Below are 17,685 nucleotides of genomic sequence, written 5' to 3'. Positions count from 1 at the left end.
GGAAAAAATTCAGGAAGGAAATATAGGCATTTCTGCTTATAAGTGATATATTCATTCCTGAAAAACCTCACACTAAAAATAACAAAGCTTAAAGGGGAAAAAAAATGAGGGGCAGACCACTGACATCCTATTCAAGTTTGTAACCCAAGAAGTAACAAAAGCAATGATCTGTACCTGGGGATATCATTTGGCCCAAACACCTTGGAGTGGTTTGAGGCCATCTCAAGGGATGTTAACACAGCATCACAACCAGAAAGGAAACCCAGGCAGCTAAGACAGCAAAGAAGGAAAAGGAGCAGAGGAAGCAGCAGCCTGCCCCTAGTGCAACCAATTGTGAAGCTAGAGGTGTGCCTCTTGGGGAAGGAGCCCTGAACGCAAGTGCTCCTTTCTAATTTTTTTTCCTTTCTAATTTTTTAAAATATTGTTGGAAAAGTTCCTGCTCCCTTCACAGCAGAATTCAGGTTTTTTCCCCTTCCAACTAAAGGATATGATTCTACCCCATTATCCTAGTTCTTCTGAACTAGGAAAGACTGAATAGGATTCCCAAACCTCCATGTTATACTGACATCTTTTTCCTATTTTCCAAATATCTATGAGCCAAATGATATTACAAAGATATGTGTGGTAGTATTCTGTATACAGTCTGTTGTACTAGCAATGGTGTTGTGCAGGTGTGGCAGTTAGAACTGTGGTACAAATTCCCAGGTATTTTCTCAATTACAGCCCATCAGATCTCCAAAGCAGAAAAGCAGCCTCGGCTTCATGCCGTTTTATCTATTGGTATGGCTTCCTTGGCCTACACACCACAGCCTTCACTTCAGGTTTCTGTCAAACCTAGCATCCTTCCTCAGAGCTGGGGTTTTCCAAACATAACACTTAGCTTAGTCAATGAGCATTTCCTCAACCCTTCCATATGCTCTCCCCATGAACCCCCCACCCCCCGCCAGTCCTCTCTATCTAACACCTGGCAGTGGTACTAATAGTCAAACTACACTCTCCTCCTCCTCTTCTACCAAGCTCACTTTCTCTAGGAGTAACTCAGCCAAAATGAAATTCTGAGCCTTAAAAGACAAAAAAACAGACACAAGAATATAAAATCATGACATAGAGCCCAGAGGGTTCAAAAGTATGAGATCTAGCTAATAGCCATTTATGAAACTGTTCCCCCAGTCTTGAGAAAAAAGACAAATTTGGAAAAATATTTTATAACCAAGGCTAGGATTATTTCATAATTTTAAATATAAACTTCCTTAAAAAAAAGAGTATCCTAGATCAAGCAATGGTCATGGCATAACAAAGTTCTATAAATTTCCCAACCTTCCAGTCTAAAAAACAAGTAAAATTAACCAAGCAAAGGAGAGGAAAGCCATTCCAAGAAAAGACAGCATGAACAAAAGCACAATGACAGAAGTCTTGAAATAGACCAGGGAGTTGGGCTTCACATCATGGTAGATTATCAAATACAGCTAGGAAGGGAGATTATAGGAAATTGGGAAAATACATACTCTAGTATGTTACTGGTGAGGGTATAGTGGTATAATTTTTCTGAATGGCAATTTATCAATACATGTCAAAAGCCTTTAAGTATATTTATTTATCATTGTAACAGAAGTTTTAGTTACAGGAATTTATCCTAAAGAAACAGACAAGTGAATAAGGACTATATGCACAATTATTTATCACAATGTTATTTATAATAGCAAAATAAAAGAATCTCTGGCTTCCAACAGCAGAGGAATAAGTAAACAAATTATAGCATACCTCTACTCAAAGAAAAACAATGCTAGAGCTCTATTGTCATTGTGACCAGGTATTTCTTCAAAAAAAACATTAAAAACGAGCTGAGTGAAGTAAGTCAGTCGGAGAAGGACAAACATTATATGTTCTCATTCATTCGGGGAATATAAATAATAGTGAAAGGGAATATAAGGGAAGGGAGAAGAAATGTGTGGGAAATATCAGAAAGGGAGACAGAACGTAAAGACTGCTAACTCTGGGAAACGAACTAGGGGTGGTAGAAGGGGAGGAGGGCGGGGGGTAGGAGTGAATGGGTGACGGGCACTGGGGGTTATTCTGTATGTTAGTAAATCGAACACCAATAAAAAATAAATTAAAAATTAAAAAAAAAACGAAAAAAGCATGCTATATAGAATAGCATAAAAAGTATGAAACCATTTAAGTATTGATAATATACACATAAAAACTGTTAAAATATATTCCTTATAATGTTCAAAACTGGCATTAGTGAGAAAAGCAGGTTATGGAATAGCACGTATAACATGAAACCATTAAACCATTAAAATATACTACATATAAAATCTCTTAGAATACAGATGTTTACAATAAGCCACCTCTAAGTGATAGATATATAATTTTATGTTTTTGTTAATATTTATTTTCTATTTATTCAACAATGAATATGGATTATAGTTTTAAGTTAATAAATAAATGTTAAATACAGTTCTGATTTCCAATCCTGTGACAATCTGCTCAAGACAACTCATTACCGTGTTATCTATTACAAGTCCCAGATTTTTATCTTGAGAAAAAACACCACTTTTAACAACCAGAAGGACTCCCAGTGGTGGGAATTTAAGAATTAAAGAGGATAAAAATACAGTTATCATGACCACAATACCACACCTGAGCCGAAATCCCTAACAGTAAGTTGTAGTTCTTCCCTATTTATCCACGAAGAAGCTGTATAGAACCTTGGGAGAAAATCATAGTCCAAAGGACAAGGAAGGAAATAAATCAAGTACAACTTCAATCCAGACAGCATTTGTGCAGCCCAGAGAAATACTTTAATCTGTAGGCAGGGAACTAGACACACTGCTACATGTGTTTCAGGCACAAAATATGTATAGTGTCCAAAATGAGATTATTGATAAGATCCCAAAAACCTAGATTCGAATTCCCAGTCTGCAAAATTTATAGATGGTTTCTCAGACAAATTAACCTTTCTTATATTCTTTAATGAACTTACTAGACAGAAGAAAAAAATGTTAGCTTCATAAAAAGAAGTCAGGTAAATTCACAGATGGTTAAAATAATACTCAAAGGCTGTTAATACGGAATACACAAGGCTAAAAAGAATATTTAACATATCAGGTTATAAAAACAAAATCCAAAGAAAATCTTGAAGACCAGAATAATAAAATGAAACAAAGATTTAAGTAAACTGCTATAATCTGAGATTGTTTACTTTAAACCAACTTTACAAGTACAAAGCAGAGAGGAACTTCTAACTTGTCAACTGTTCAATGCTGGGGGAGTGGGAGGGTCAAAACCTAGGCATTTCATTTTTGACCACAGGGTTCCTGCCAACCATCCGCATAGCTGCTAAAAGGCTAACAAAAAACTTGGACCTTGACAGTCTGCTTCTCAAAAGATAGCCCATGTCTGTGTATTGAATCAGATCAGACATTTAAAAGGCAGTGAACAGATGAAAAGGCATGTACAGCAGAGAATATTAAATAACTAAAGCTAAATATTTAAGAGGTGTCTTATGGAAGCAAAAATAAAAATCTTTCAGGTGGCTCAGTCGGTTAAGCATCTGCCTTTAGCTCAGGTCAATATCTCAGGATCCTAGGATGGAGCCCTGTGTCTGGCTTCCTGCTCAGTGGGGAGTGTGCTGCTCCCTTCCCCCTACCTTCCCCCCTGGTGTATGCATGCACTCTTTCTAATAAATAAATACATCTTTAAAAATAAATATAAATTTGGGATGCCTCGCGTGGTTCAGTGGTTGAGTGACTGCCTTCGGCTCAGATCATGATCCCGGGGTCCAGGGATGGAATCCTGCATCAGGTTCCCTGCAGGGAGCCTGCTTCTCCCTCTATGTCTCTGCCTCTCTCTCTCTCTTTGTATCTCTCATGAAAAAATAAATAAAATTTTTTAAATAAATAAATCTCTTAATAAATCTTTCTAAAGAAAAAAATAAGAAATGGGTGAAAATTACAATATTTTACATAGCATTAAGAAGAATGTCCTATTAGAGCTATCAAACAAAAGAACAAGTTGCCTCAGAAACTAGGTAAATTCCCTATTGTTCGAAGTGTTTATGAAAAGGCTTACCAACTGTCAGAAATACTGTAAAATCAATTCTTGCACTGGAAAAGAAATACATTAGACATTTCTAAGACCCTCCTGCCAAAAGTTTCTATGATTCCCTACCCCATTCTTAACCATTAATATAATTTATAATTAGAATTAAGTCTTATACCTCCAAAAATAAAACTAACTTTTCCTTTATCCTTGATTTATGAAAAGCAACTGTAACTTCTAATTTCAATAATGGCTGAAGGTAAATGTTTCTTTTTTATCCTTTTTTCTATTTTTCAATTTTTGCACAATGGACATTCATATTTTTACAGTTTCACACAGGGAAAAGTGTCTTAAATGTTTCATTTGTATTAACAGCTAAGTACATCAGTGTCACAGAAATTAATGACACACAGATAAATGGACATTGGTATGGTAATGGCCATAGTGAATATAATCTTTTCTTAAAAAGTTATATTGATTTAAAAGATCCTATTTCGGGGATCCCTGGGTGGCTCAGCGGCTCAGCGGTTTAGCGCCTGCCTTTGGCCCAGGGCGCGATCCTGGAGTCCCACGTCGGGCTCCCAGCATGGAGTCTGCTTCTCCCTCTGCCTGTGTCTCTGCCTCTCTCTCTCTCTCTCTCTCTCTCTCTCCATGTCTATCATAAATAAATAAATAAATCTTTTAAAAAAAAATCCTATTTCTCTAATTAGAAAAATATACATATAATACTAGAGATAATTTTCTTTTGAACTACCTGATGGTTATAAATAAATCTAAACAAAAAATTAATATAAATATATATTATATTATATATAATATATATATTATTATATATATTATATAATATATAACTATAAATCTGAAAATACTTTGTAAAGTATTTACAAAGTGCTTATTTTCTTTTTGGTTCCATACAACACAAACAACATTTTCTACTCCTATTTCATATGAGCTATACAAAAAAAGAATAAGAAGTAGTAGTATGAAGAATGTCATGTGTATAAATAGCACTGCTGAGTACATAATGTACTAGGGACAGTGAGGACAAATATCTGACACAACTTGTATGAATAAAATTAAGCAGACTGCAGTATGTGCCCTCATTCAAATAAAACTCTTTACAAATAGAAATCTTGTTTTTATAGTTTCAAATCTATTTCTTCTTTTTTAAAACAAAGTGAAAGAATAGATTACCTCTAGGGTCTCTCCAATTCTAAATTCTTACAACATTTTTTAATTGTTATAATCACTTCTCTACAGTAGTAATTAAGATGTAACGGCCCTCTTCTCATCCTTTTTATATCATTTGTTAAATTATAAGAATGAAATCACAGGGGTATCTGGGTGGCTCAGTTGGTTAAGTGTCTGCCTTCAGCTCAGGTCACGATCCCAGGGTCCTGAGATCTAGCCCTATATCAGGCTCCCTGCTCAGCAGAGGGCCTGTTCTTCCTCTCCCTCTGCTGTTCCCCCGACTTGTGTGCATTCTCTCTTTCAAATAAATAAAAAAAAAAATTTTTTTTAAGAAAAAAAAAAAAGAAATCATGAAAAGAGTTAGCTCAATAATCCCATGGGCCTGTAGGGTAAGGGTGTAGAAACTACCATCCTTAACCATACCCAGGTTTTCATTAAATTTCAAATATTAATACTAAAAGCAAACATACTATTTGTGCCTATAGTTGCAAAAATATAAAAAGTTATAAAAATATCAATACAGCTTTAAAAGCCTTAATGACATTTTTAAATGGCATAAATATATATTTATTCAAGAACATCTACATCTAGGTACTCTTCTATCATTCTCTATCTTATCCCTTCATCAACTTTCTCCTTTACAGAGTTAAAAAGAAAGTTCAAAAGGTAAAGATCAACTTAAAAAAAAAAAAAAATCTTGGGATGCCTGGGTGGCTCAGCGGTTGAGCATCTGCCTTTGGCTCAGGGTGTGATCATGGAGTCCCGGGATTGAGTCCCACATCAGGCTTCCTGCATGGAGCCTGCTCCTCCCTCTGCCTGTCTCTGCCTCTCTCTCTCTCATGAATAAATAAATATTTTTTTTAAAAATCTTACATCTGAAATTTAAGTTTTCATTTTCTTCATGTACAATAGTAACTATTACATTTAAGGAAAACTCTAATTTTAATTAAAACCCTACAACAGCCATTTCTGATTGCAGTGCTATTTCATTGTCATGTGATAGTTTTTCCAACCAAAAAAATGTCACTAAATAGCTGGAAAAATTTATCATCAATTGTTGTTATGTTAGTTAGCTATAATCACTAGTCATCGTTTTGGGTATCAGGTGAATCCAGGAAAAACAATGGCAAAGGCCACATCTTGGTTATAGAAGTTTTAAAATTTGTTTACAAATTGTCACTCCTCCTTCTAGAGGTGGGGATCTATGTCCTCTCCCACTGAATCTGCACCCACCTTCACAATTCACAAGGAATAAAATGCAGTTGGAAGTGACACTATGTAACTTCTAAGGACAGCTCAAAAAAGACTCTCCAGTTTCTGTTCTCCAACAGTCAATCTGCAAGAGCCAGTAACTATGCAACAACTTGAGACCACCATACTGGAGAAGCCACCTGTAGTTACTCTGGTCAAAAGCCAGATGAGCTCTTGTGGACAGTAAGCAATCAACAATCAGTACTGTCAGTAAGCCACCTTAAATTTCCACCTCAGCTGAGCCTTAGAGGACTGCAGTGGCAGCCAAAGACTAACTAGAACTGCATGAAGGTACCCAAGTGAGAAATGCCCAGCTGTGGGCCCCAAATTCCTAAATCATAAAGTTGTGAGAATAAAAAGGTAATTTTAAAGAACAAAGCTTAGGACCATTGCACTGCACAGCAATAGTAATAAACACTTATTCCCTTTACAGAAAGCACTCTAAACCAACAAGGTAAGAGACCTAGTGTCCATTTCCCACTCTACCACAAAGTAGTAAATGAAATTTACTAGCTTGAGTGATCCTGTTATTTCCATGGAATTCAGCTTCTTCACCTGGAAATTTGGCAAAATGAAATTTAAGGTCTGTCTTAGGTGCTCGCTTCGGCAGCACATATACTAAGGTCTGTCTTAGCTCTAGTATTCATAATTTTTAAAACCTTCAAGTTGCTTCCTCCTAATTCTCGTATTTGTTTTTGTTGTAGTATGTAATTTTTCTATTTCTAACTCAAGATTTCGAAAATGTGTTCACAACCAAAAAGCTGGGGTGCCTGGGTGCCTTAGTTAGTTAGGCATCTGTGTTCAGCTCAGGTCATGAACCCAGGGTCTGGGGATCAAGCCCTGAAGTTGGGCTCCCTGCTCAGTGGAGAGCCTGCTTCTCCATCTCCCTCTGCCCCTGCCTCCACCTCGTGTTGGGGTGCGCATTATCTTAAATAAATAAAATCTTAAAAAAACAAACAAAAAAAAGCAAAGACCTAGTGGTACACAAATCAATAAATCATAAATGAATATGTTTTTGTATAAAAAAAATATGATCACAATCTTAAAACAGAAAATTTCCTTTATCACTAAAACCCTTCTATGATTAGCCCTAGGTAATGGCCATTTTTATTTTTATGTTTTTACTTTTATACTTTTCCATACTTTCATTTTTATACTTTTCCATACTTTTTTTATATCTTTGCATATTTTTATATTTTCAATACTTTTCATTTTAAATGTATGTGATTTTTAAAACCAGAAAGAAATTTTATAATCTATTAAAATTCAAGATATGCATACTGTGACCTAGCAATTCCACATCTTAGAGAACTATTTGCACATATACACAAATAGAAATGTAAGCACTGAACCTTCAATTAAAAAAAACCCTGCAAATTAAGGAAATGATTAGGTAAATTGGAGTTTAATTCATATTTCAGAATACTATACAGCAAATGGAAAGAAAAAAGTATTGACAAAGATGGATCCGCACAACACATTATGGAGTAAATAAAAGAACATAAAATGGCATAATATTCTTTATTCACAAATACACACATACACACAACACTTTTGTATAAACACATAGTTATTTAACTCCACAGAAGAGGGTCTATCAAGGACATCGAAACTATTAACTGTAGTTACCCAGAGAAGAGCTGGTGTTAAGGAGAGCAGAGAGAGGATTTTTATTTTATCTGAATTATCTGGCAAAACAACTACAGTGTATTTGTGCATTACTTAGGTAATATTTCAATTAAATTTTTAAAAATAAACTTCATTGTTTTAAAACATGTTTTAGTAAACTATTTCCTCTGGAAAGATGAGTAGAAATATGTAGAATATGACCCACAATAGCTCAAAAACTCAAATATCTCAATCACTCCCATATAAAGTACTAAGAGAAAAACACTTATGCAGTCTAATCTGTGTCTAGGGACACCTGGGTGGCTCAGCGGTTGAGCGCCTTCCTTCAGCCCAGGTCGTGATCCCGGAGTCCTGGGATCGAGTCCCACATCAGGCCCCTGCATGGAGCCTGCTTCTCCCTCTGCCTGTGTCTCTGCCTCTCTCTCTTCATGTCTCTCATGAATAAATAAATAAATACTTTAAAAATAATAATAATAATAATCTGTGTCTAATCCATTATATGTACATTATATATTATCCCATTTAATCCTAACAGAATTATCATCATTTTTCCATGAGAAAATAGATTTTCATAAGTTAAATAACCTGGCAAAAAACACAGCAATATTATGAGACAAAATTCAAACTGAGGTCTGACTAACTCTAAAAAGCTCAAGTTTCTCTTTAAGACAAACTAAAATTGGGGCGCCTGGGTAGCTCCGCTCCGTTGGTTAAGCACCTGCCTTCGGCTCAGGTCATGATCCCAGAGTCCTGGACTGAGCTCCATGTTGAACCCTGTGCTGAGTCCCCTGCTCAGTAGGGAGCTTGAGTCTCTGTGCCCCTCCACTCATGATCTCTCACTCTCTTGCTCTCTCTCTCAAATAAGTAAAATCTTAAAAAAAAAAAAAACTAAAGTAGGTATCCCTTCAAACGACTTCTTGTTTAGCTCTACTTAAAGTAGAGCTAAACAACTCTACTTCAAATTCTTAAGTAGAATTAAGAAATTCTTAAGTTTTCAAACACCCCAACGACCCCATTTTTATTCCAACTAGAAAACATAACAAATCTATAAATTATAAAAAGTACCTTTAAATATATTAAATATATTAAAATTTTAATTATAAAATGATTTTAAAAATCAAAGAGCAATCTATTTTTAAATACGTTAAGTTAAATATGTATCACATGCCCTAACAATAATTCTCAGCTACTCTCAAAAAATGATGTATTTTGAGGATAAATGAAGTATTTTAAACTTGTCACCATCAAAAAGTTTGTAAGATGATATTCACACTGAGACATACTCATAATTAAGGAACAATTTTTTTAAAATAATTTTTATTTATTTATGATAGTCACAGAGAGAGAGAGAGACAGGCAGAGACATAGGCAGAGGGAGAAGCAGGCTCCATGCACCACCGGTAGCCTGTTGTGGGATTCGATCCCGGGTCTCCAGGATCATGCCCTGGGCCAAAGGCAGGCGCCAAACCGCTGCGCCACCCAGCGATCCCGGAACAAATTATTATAAAAAATATTATATACAAAAGTTGCTGAAACAAAGAATCCAAGAGGAAGGAACAGAACAAAAAAAACCTAAGAAAGATTAAAAGCAACAGTAATGAACAAAGAAAACGTATTTCTTTTTTTCTTTAAGATTTTATTTATTAGACAGAGAGCACAAGCAGGGAGAGCAGCTGACAGAGGGAGAGGGAGAAGTAGGCTCCCTGTGGAGCAAGGAGCCCAAAGAGGGCTCAATCTCAGGACACTGGGATCATGACCTGAGATGTTTAACCGACTCAGCCACCCAAACGCCCCAGAAAAGCCATATTTATCTTTTTTTAATTTTTATTTATTTATGATAGTCACACAGAGAGAGAGAGAGAGGCAGAGACACAGGCAGAGGGAGAAGCAGGCTCCATGCACCGGGAGCCCGACGTGGGATTCGATCCCGGGTCTCCAGGATCACGCCCTGGGCCAAAGGCAGGCGCCAAACTGCTGTGCCATCCAGGGATCCCAGAAAAGCCATATTTAAAATCCTCTGATATCCACACAGAAATTACTTCTCTCCCACACACACAAAAGGATTTCCTTCTAGGCATGCTGAGTGGTTCAATCAGTTAAGCATCCAACTCTTGGTTTCAGCTCAGGTCATGATCTCAGGGTCATAAGAGTGAACCTCTCATCAGGCTCTGCGCGCTCAGCACAGAGTGTGCTCAAGATTCTCTCTCTCCCCCTCTCCCACTACCCCCTCCTGCCCAGCTCACTCTCTAAATTAATTAATTAAATCATTTAAAGAAAAAAGAAAAAAAAAAAAAAAAGGATTTCCTTCTAGCACCCTACCATAAAATCCCCAGCAATTTAAAAGGTAATCCGGGGAGTTTAGGCCAAGACAAAAATGACTATTGGTTCTTTCCTAGACAGAGGAGAAAGCATTTATGTTGAAGATCAGCTTTCTAAATGCCCAGAAATCAGATTCAACTCATGACAATAAAGTAAAATTGTTATCACAGCTATTAGATGCATAATGCTAAGTATGCTAAAATAATATGAAGGTTTTAACCTACCACAGAAATATAAACAAACATAACTATAGATTTTTATTGTTCTAGATCACATCAAGATGTTTATTTTTTTCTAATCTTCTATAACATCACTAAACCATTTCATTATAAAATCATTTTCTAAGTTTTTACTGACAACAGATACAAGGCTCCTTTCCTGTCTGGCTGGCTTTAAACAAAAAAATGTGCCTGTGCACCCACTCATATTCAACGTCTAAGTGTTCCCAGATCTTGCCTTGTGAGAGGCAATTCTGCTTCCCCACAAAATGCCCTTAAGGAAAGCAGAATAGGGGTGCCTGGGTGGTTCAGTCAGTTAAGCGACTTGATTTTGGATCAGGTCATGATCTCAGGTTTGTGAGATCGAGCTCTGCGCTGGGCTCTGCAATAAGCATAGAGCTTGGGTAAGATTCTCTTTCTCCCTCTCCCTCTGCCCTCTTCCTCCCAGCCACCCCCCCATCTCACACTTAAAAAACATAATAATGAAAAAAAAAAACATAATAATGAAGCAGAATAAGTTATTTAAAACCACATGTCTAGCGGTGTCTGGGTGGCTCAGTTGTTAAGCATTTGACTCTTGATTTCCGCTGAGGTTATGATCTCACAGTCATGAGATTGAACTACGTGTCAGGCTCCTTGCTTGGTGTGGAATCTGCTTGAGATTCTGTCTCTCTCCCTCTATAAAGAAATAAATAAAATCTGAAAAAAAAATGTCTAGGGGCACTCAGGTGGCTCAGACAGTCAAGTGTGCAGCTCTTGATTTCAGCTCAGGTCATGATCTTAGGGTCCTAGGATCGAGCCCCTTGAATACCCCTCCAGGCTCAGTGGGGAGTCAGTCTGCTTAAGGATTCTCTACCCTTCCCCACCACCCAACTCGTTCATGTGTGCATGCTCTCTCTAAAATAAATACATAAATCCTAAAAAAATAAAATAAAACCAGATGTCTATTATTAAATTTCTTCCACTCTGACATATAAAGAATTGGTATTCTTACCTCCATCACTCCCCTCCCCTAGCTTCAAAATGGAATTAATACTATTTTAGTTGAAATAATGAATAATAACATTTATTTGTATTTTTTAAAGTCTATTTTTAAGTCTACTTTAAATACTAACTTTTCCCATTCATCATTATAGCAACATTGTTTGTAACTCTATGAAGTTAAAAAAAACAATAGTTTTAGCTAATCATAGTATTTTTTAATGATTTTAGGTAATTTTATTTTTTTTTAGTAATTTTATTTTTTTAATGATTTTACTTTAATTTATTTAATAGACACATATATGATGTTTACAATATGCCAGGCACTAGTGCTCCAAGTGCTTTCATATATAAACTCATTCAATCCTCACAATAATCCCTGGCAATAATATTATTATTACCTCCATTTTCCAGAAGAGAAAACTGAGGCATGAAGAAACTAAAACGTTTGCCCAAAATCACACTATTAAATGGTACAGGAGCCAGTTTCAAACCCAGGCACTCTAATTCAGAGCCAAAATTGCAAACAGCATATGAAACTTCCTCTCCAGTTTGTTGAAAACTCTTCAAAACTGTTTGTCCAAAAAGAAACTCCAGAAAATGTTGCATTTTGTGGGAGCCTTTTTAGAGGCAAAAAATACTACTAGGAAGTTTAAAATATAAGGCATTCAATCAATTACAAGGCATCAATAACATAAATCATATTTTCAAAAAGAGGATATTTTGCTTTGGTCATGTGATATTATCAAAATGCATTTTCAAAAAAGCTACATTAAAAAAGTATGTTTTAATGTAACAATTTGGTTTTTAAAATTGTAATCATTAAACTTGACAAAAATATGAAATTTACATAAGCATCAAGATTATACACAAATATTTGCAAAATGCAATTCTCCCTTATAGATTGTATACTAATAGAATTAGGAATGCTATAAAGGATTTATCAGAAATATTTAATAAACATTACTATTTGTCTAACAAATATTATAAAAGTTGAAATTTCAAACTGACAGTCTACTTCCCAGTACATTGCTTTTTTAAGTAAGGTATAACATGTAAGGTAAAACTTACATTATGAGATTGGAAAAGCAGTTACCTTTTATATTCTTTTAATACATTGTTCCAGACTTAGCTAAATTTCTTAAAACAATTTCATTGAATATATGAGGATTTGGGTCAATGTGGAGATATCTTCCTAGGAAAGATCTCTATCTCCCAGAAGAAAGAGATAAATTATAAAGAAGTAGTAAAAATCTAGTAACTGTACTCCTGGATGGCTAAGTTATTCCACTGTAGGCTTCAGTGTCTTTGTCTCCAAAATGAGGAACTTAAACTAAATTAATATCCACAAATCTGTAAAGTTCTAAAACTTTTAAAATCTATTTTCAAAAAGTTTTAAAATTTTAAATCTCACCTCATCTGAAGAATCTAGTTGTCCCAAAGTTCCTGTTGCACCTGCAAATCCTTTAGAAAGGGAAAAAAAAAGTTTCCTTCATAATTGTTACATATTGCCTTACTTTAAAACCATTTTGAGACATAAACAAAAAGCCAAGTTTTGTTTTTAAAACAACTCATTCCAACAGTTATCTTGGCCGAGTTCAACATTTATCTAATAAATTCAGGCCTAATAGGTTTATACTTCAGAGGAAATCTCTAGTGAAAATCTAAATTCAATCATCCCAAATGGTATTTCAGACAGATTTCTTTCTTTTCAGTTTTAAACCATGGCTGCCTAAAATATTGAGATACTAAAGTTTTGGGCTACTCTTAAATACCAATTTTTTCACAAGATAGAAATAGAACCTTAATAAACTAACTGAATTCCATTTAAGAAAAATGCATTCTCTTCTTTGGCCAATCTATTCTTTCTTGCTTCTACATTTTTATTACTTTCCTTACAAAGATTGACACAGTATTTAAATTTCTTCAATAATAAGTTTGAGGTCTTTTTGTTTTATTACAGAAAAGTTACCACTGTTCAAATTAAATACACAAACCTTGAACTGCCAGAGTGCTAGTGCCAGCTGATGGCTCCTGTATGCCATATACAAGTTTATCCTCAGGATATGTAAGTCCAGAGCTCTTCAAAGCTATAAGGTACTTTTCATGACTTTTCTTTGCACAAGCATTTTCTCCAAGACCTAATATTTAAAACAAATTTAAAATCAGAAAAAATATTCCACTGAAAATATAAGTAAAGCAATCTCAGTAATTAATAAATATATATATGTATTTTTATATAAGTATTACATATTTATATATAAAATAGCTATATGTATATATAAAGAAGTCATTTGATACATATTTTTATATATTATATAAATTTTATATGTACAAAATAATTATATATTTTATATTTTATATACATGAGCTTATACTTTGTCATATATTTTAACATATATATATAATATAGTTGAATATTCTAATGGCAGTAGAGCCCCAAAATAAATATAAAACAGCATCAGACAATATTGCAGAGCATGTTTATAATGAATAATAAAATCTACTAGGTAAGTGAATATCTAAAATATGTCAGAGATTACATGCAAGTCACAGGAGGTACAGAACTTAATAATAGTATGATTCCTGGCTTCAAGAAACTTGAAAACTCATGGTAGAGAAAGGCAGATAATATGGTAAAAGGCAGTTGTATAGCAGACGTCACCATTTGGTTTGACAATCTGTGCTCTCATAACACTATGCAGGTAAACTTCCCCAAAGCAAAGTACTTAGGAAAGGCTTCCTGGATAAAATAATGCCTGAGTGGAATTTTCAAATATTATAACTGAGATTACTCTTAATTCCTGATTTATCAAACTTTTCCCATCACATTTAAAGAATTAAAAGCATAATTTTACAAGGGGCTCCCTGCATGGAGCCTGCTTCTCCCTCTGCCTGCGTCTCTGCCTGTCTCTGTGTCTCATGAATAAATAAAATTTTTTTAAAAAGCTTAGGTTCCAGAATTACATACTCCTAAACTTTCACTTAGCATTGCAGCTTTTTAATTATTGCCAATTTTTGTTTTCTTTTTTAATACATTTATGGAGAAGAGAATAATAGTAAAAGAAATATTACTATTTATTTTGAGAATTCTTTAAAAATAAAAACTATTCTGACTGAAAGCCAAATTCCAATGGCATTTGATACCTCCTAGGCCAATTACATATCTTAAATTAAGGTCTCAAGCTCTCTGATTATAAAAATATATAAATGAGCTTCTTTAGTATTTGTTGAGTTTTTCTGTACTTCCTCTCTTTGCTAGTCTAATAATTGCAACAGAACAGCTTGTTTTTTAAATGTCTGTCTCTCCAAACTGGTTTAAAAAAAAAAAAAAGAAAACACTTATTAAACAGTCAGGAATACATCTATCCTTCAATTTAAGTCCAATATTAAAAACAATTACACTTAGTTTAAAAAACAATTACAGGGCAGCCCAGGTGGCTCAGCAGTTTAGCGCCGCCTTCAGCCCAGGGCCTGATCCTGGAGACGGGAATCGAGTCCCACATCAGGCTTCCTGCATGGAGCCTGCTTCTCCCTCTGCCTGTGTCTCTGCTTCTCTCTCTCTCTCTCTCTCTCTCTCGGTCTCTCATGAATAAATAAAATCTTTAAAAAAAATAAAATTAAATAAAAATAAATAAATAAATAAATAAAAATTACACCTTGTTTATAAAAAATACTTTCTAAGCATCCTATATAAAAATGACTAAATGCCTCCTAAATAATAAAAGCCATGTATTTATCTCAATCATGATAGATGAAGTTTATAATACTTTTTAAATAACAAAATATTTTTTATCAACCCTCACAACAAGCCTCAGAAAAATGAATGTATAACAAACATGTATGTTTGGGGGGGGTGCTGGGGCTGTAGGGGCAGAGTGGGAAGGAGAGAAAGAATCTTAAGCAGGCTCCACCCCCAGCACAGAGCCCAACAGGGGGCTCAATCTCACAACCTTGAGATCATGACCTGAGCCAAAATCAAGAGTTGAACCCTTAACTGACTGAGCCATCTAGGTGTCCCTAAAATCACCATTTTTAAAAGTAAAGAAATGGATGCTTACAAACATGGCTAGTCAGTGAATAAGCAAGCAGTAATAAGAAGGGCAGCTAGACTACAAATTTTAAACTTCTGAACCAAAATTTAATGTGATTTCCATCACTAAAAGTCAGCCAAGGATTTCGTTGTGTTGTTTTTTATTTCAAGAAATAATTAAAAAGGAATTGTAGAAATAAGACAATTACCATAAATCACTCCTAAAGTATACGTTCTTATAATAATTAAGAACAACTTGCTGGTTTCTTCCAACCGCTGATTTTCTGAATAAGGTTTGAAGAAACAACAGACCACCAGGTATAATCTGATCTTTCTCCAGCTTTATCACCAAAATTCGAATACCAGTTACCATCATCTTTATCCTAGGCCTCAGTTGAGCTTTTCTGTTCTTGCCCCTTCCAATCTCTTTTTGGCAAAATAGCGAGTCATATTTTTATAACACTTATCTGATCACGTCACTCTTAAGCTTAAAATATTTCGGGATCCCTGGGTGGCTCAGTGGTTTAGCGCCTGCCTTCAGCCCAGGGTGTGATCCTGGAGTCCCGGGATCGAGTCCTACATCGAGCTCCCTACATGGAGCCTGCTTCTCCCTCTGCCTGTGTCTCTGCCTCTCTCTCTCTCTGTGTCTGTCATGAATAAATAAATAAAATCTTTAAAAAAAAAAGAAACGCTTAAAATATTTCCATGACTTCCCAATACATTCAAGATAAGATAGAAGATATAAAATATTACATGGCGGGCAGCCCAGGTGGCTCAGCAGTTTAGCGCCGCCTTCAGCCCAGGGCCTGATCCTGGAGACCTGGGATCGAGTCCCAAGTCAGGCTCCCTGCATAGAGCCTGCTTCTCTCTCTGCCTGTGTCTCTGCCTTGATCTCTCTCTTGCTCTCTCTCTCTCTAATAAATAAATAAAATATTTAAAAAAAAAATATTACATGGCCCATGAAAGCCATGGATCTAGTCTGATGTGGTAACCTTATTTGTGCCACTATCACCCTACATTCATTTTATTTCAACACTACAACTTTTTTAAATCTCTTTTAAAAAAAGTAAGCTCATTCTCACTCATAAATATTTAACATGGAATCTAGGAGGTGTCTAGGTGTGATTGATATTTTTTATATTTATCCTGCTTGGGGTTCCTTAAGCATCTTGCATCTATAAGTCAATGTTTTTCACCCATTTGGAGAATTTTAGTCATGATTTTTTTCAAATGTTTTTTTCTGTCACATTCATAATCTCTTGTCCTCCTGGGATTCCAATCACAGGCATGTTAAATCATCTGGTTCTGACTAACAGATCCCTAAGACTCTGTTGTGTTTTCTGTTTTCTAGATTGAATAACCTATTAACTTTCTTCAAATCCACTAAGTCTTTCTTCTATTCTCTCCAATCTGCTGCTAAGCCTATCCAGTAAATTTTTTCAATTTAATTATTGCACTCAACATGAATTTTCAGTTCTAGAATTTGCTTGTTATTGTTTATATTTCTTTGCTAAGATTCCTTATCTCTTCACTCATTAACATCATATTTACTTTTACTTACTTGAACAGATCCTCCTTTCATTTCTTGAACATATTTATAGTACACGCTTTTTTATTTTATTTTATTTTTTTAGAAAGGGAGACAGTACAGGGGGAGAGGGAGAACGAGAATTTTCAGCAGGCTCCATGCCCAGTATGGAGCCTAACACAGAGCCTAACACAACCCTAGGGATGCCTGCATGGCTCAGCGACTGTCTGCCTTTGTCTCAGGGTGTGATCCTAGAGTCCCAGGATTAAGTCCCACATCAGGCTCCCTCCATGGAACCTGCTTCTCCCTCTGCCTGTGTCTCTGCTTCTCTCTCTGTCTCTCATCTCTCATCTCTCATGAATAAATAAATAAAATCTTAAAAAAAAAAAAAAAACCCACAACCCTTAGATCATGACTTTTGTGGAAATCAAAAGTCAGATGTTTAACCAACTGAGCCACCCAGGTGCCCCCATGATAGCTGTTTTAATGTC

General features: G+C 35.3%; 1 protein-coding gene across 7 annotated transcripts in view; it reads right to left on the bottom strand.

Moving 5' to 3' along the window:
* Positions 1-17,685, bottom strand: part of UBR3 (ubiquitin protein ligase E3 component n-recognin 3) — a 225,737-nt gene that overhangs the window by 164,268 nt on the left and 43,784 nt on the right. For all 7 annotated transcript variants that reach the window (XM_038584782.1, XM_038584784.1, XM_038584785.1 and 4 more), the window contains exons 4-5: positions 13,631-13,774; positions 13,048-13,097 (exon numbers count right to left, since the gene is read on the bottom strand). In XM_038584782.1, the coding sequence (XP_038440710.1) occupies positions 13,048-13,097; positions 13,631-13,774 (194 nt within the window). The remainder of the gene's footprint in view (positions 1-13,047; positions 13,098-13,630; positions 13,775-17,685) is intronic.

This window comes from Canis lupus, chromosome 36, assembly GCF_011100685.1.
Source record: "Canis lupus familiaris isolate Mischka breed German Shepherd chromosome 36, alternate assembly UU_Cfam_GSD_1.0, whole genome shotgun sequence".
Classification (NCBI taxonomy): domain Eukaryota; kingdom Metazoa; phylum Chordata; class Mammalia; order Carnivora; family Canidae; genus Canis; species Canis lupus.
Note: the sequence above shows the minus strand (reverse complement) of the source record. Positions and strands in the feature narration are given on the sequence as shown.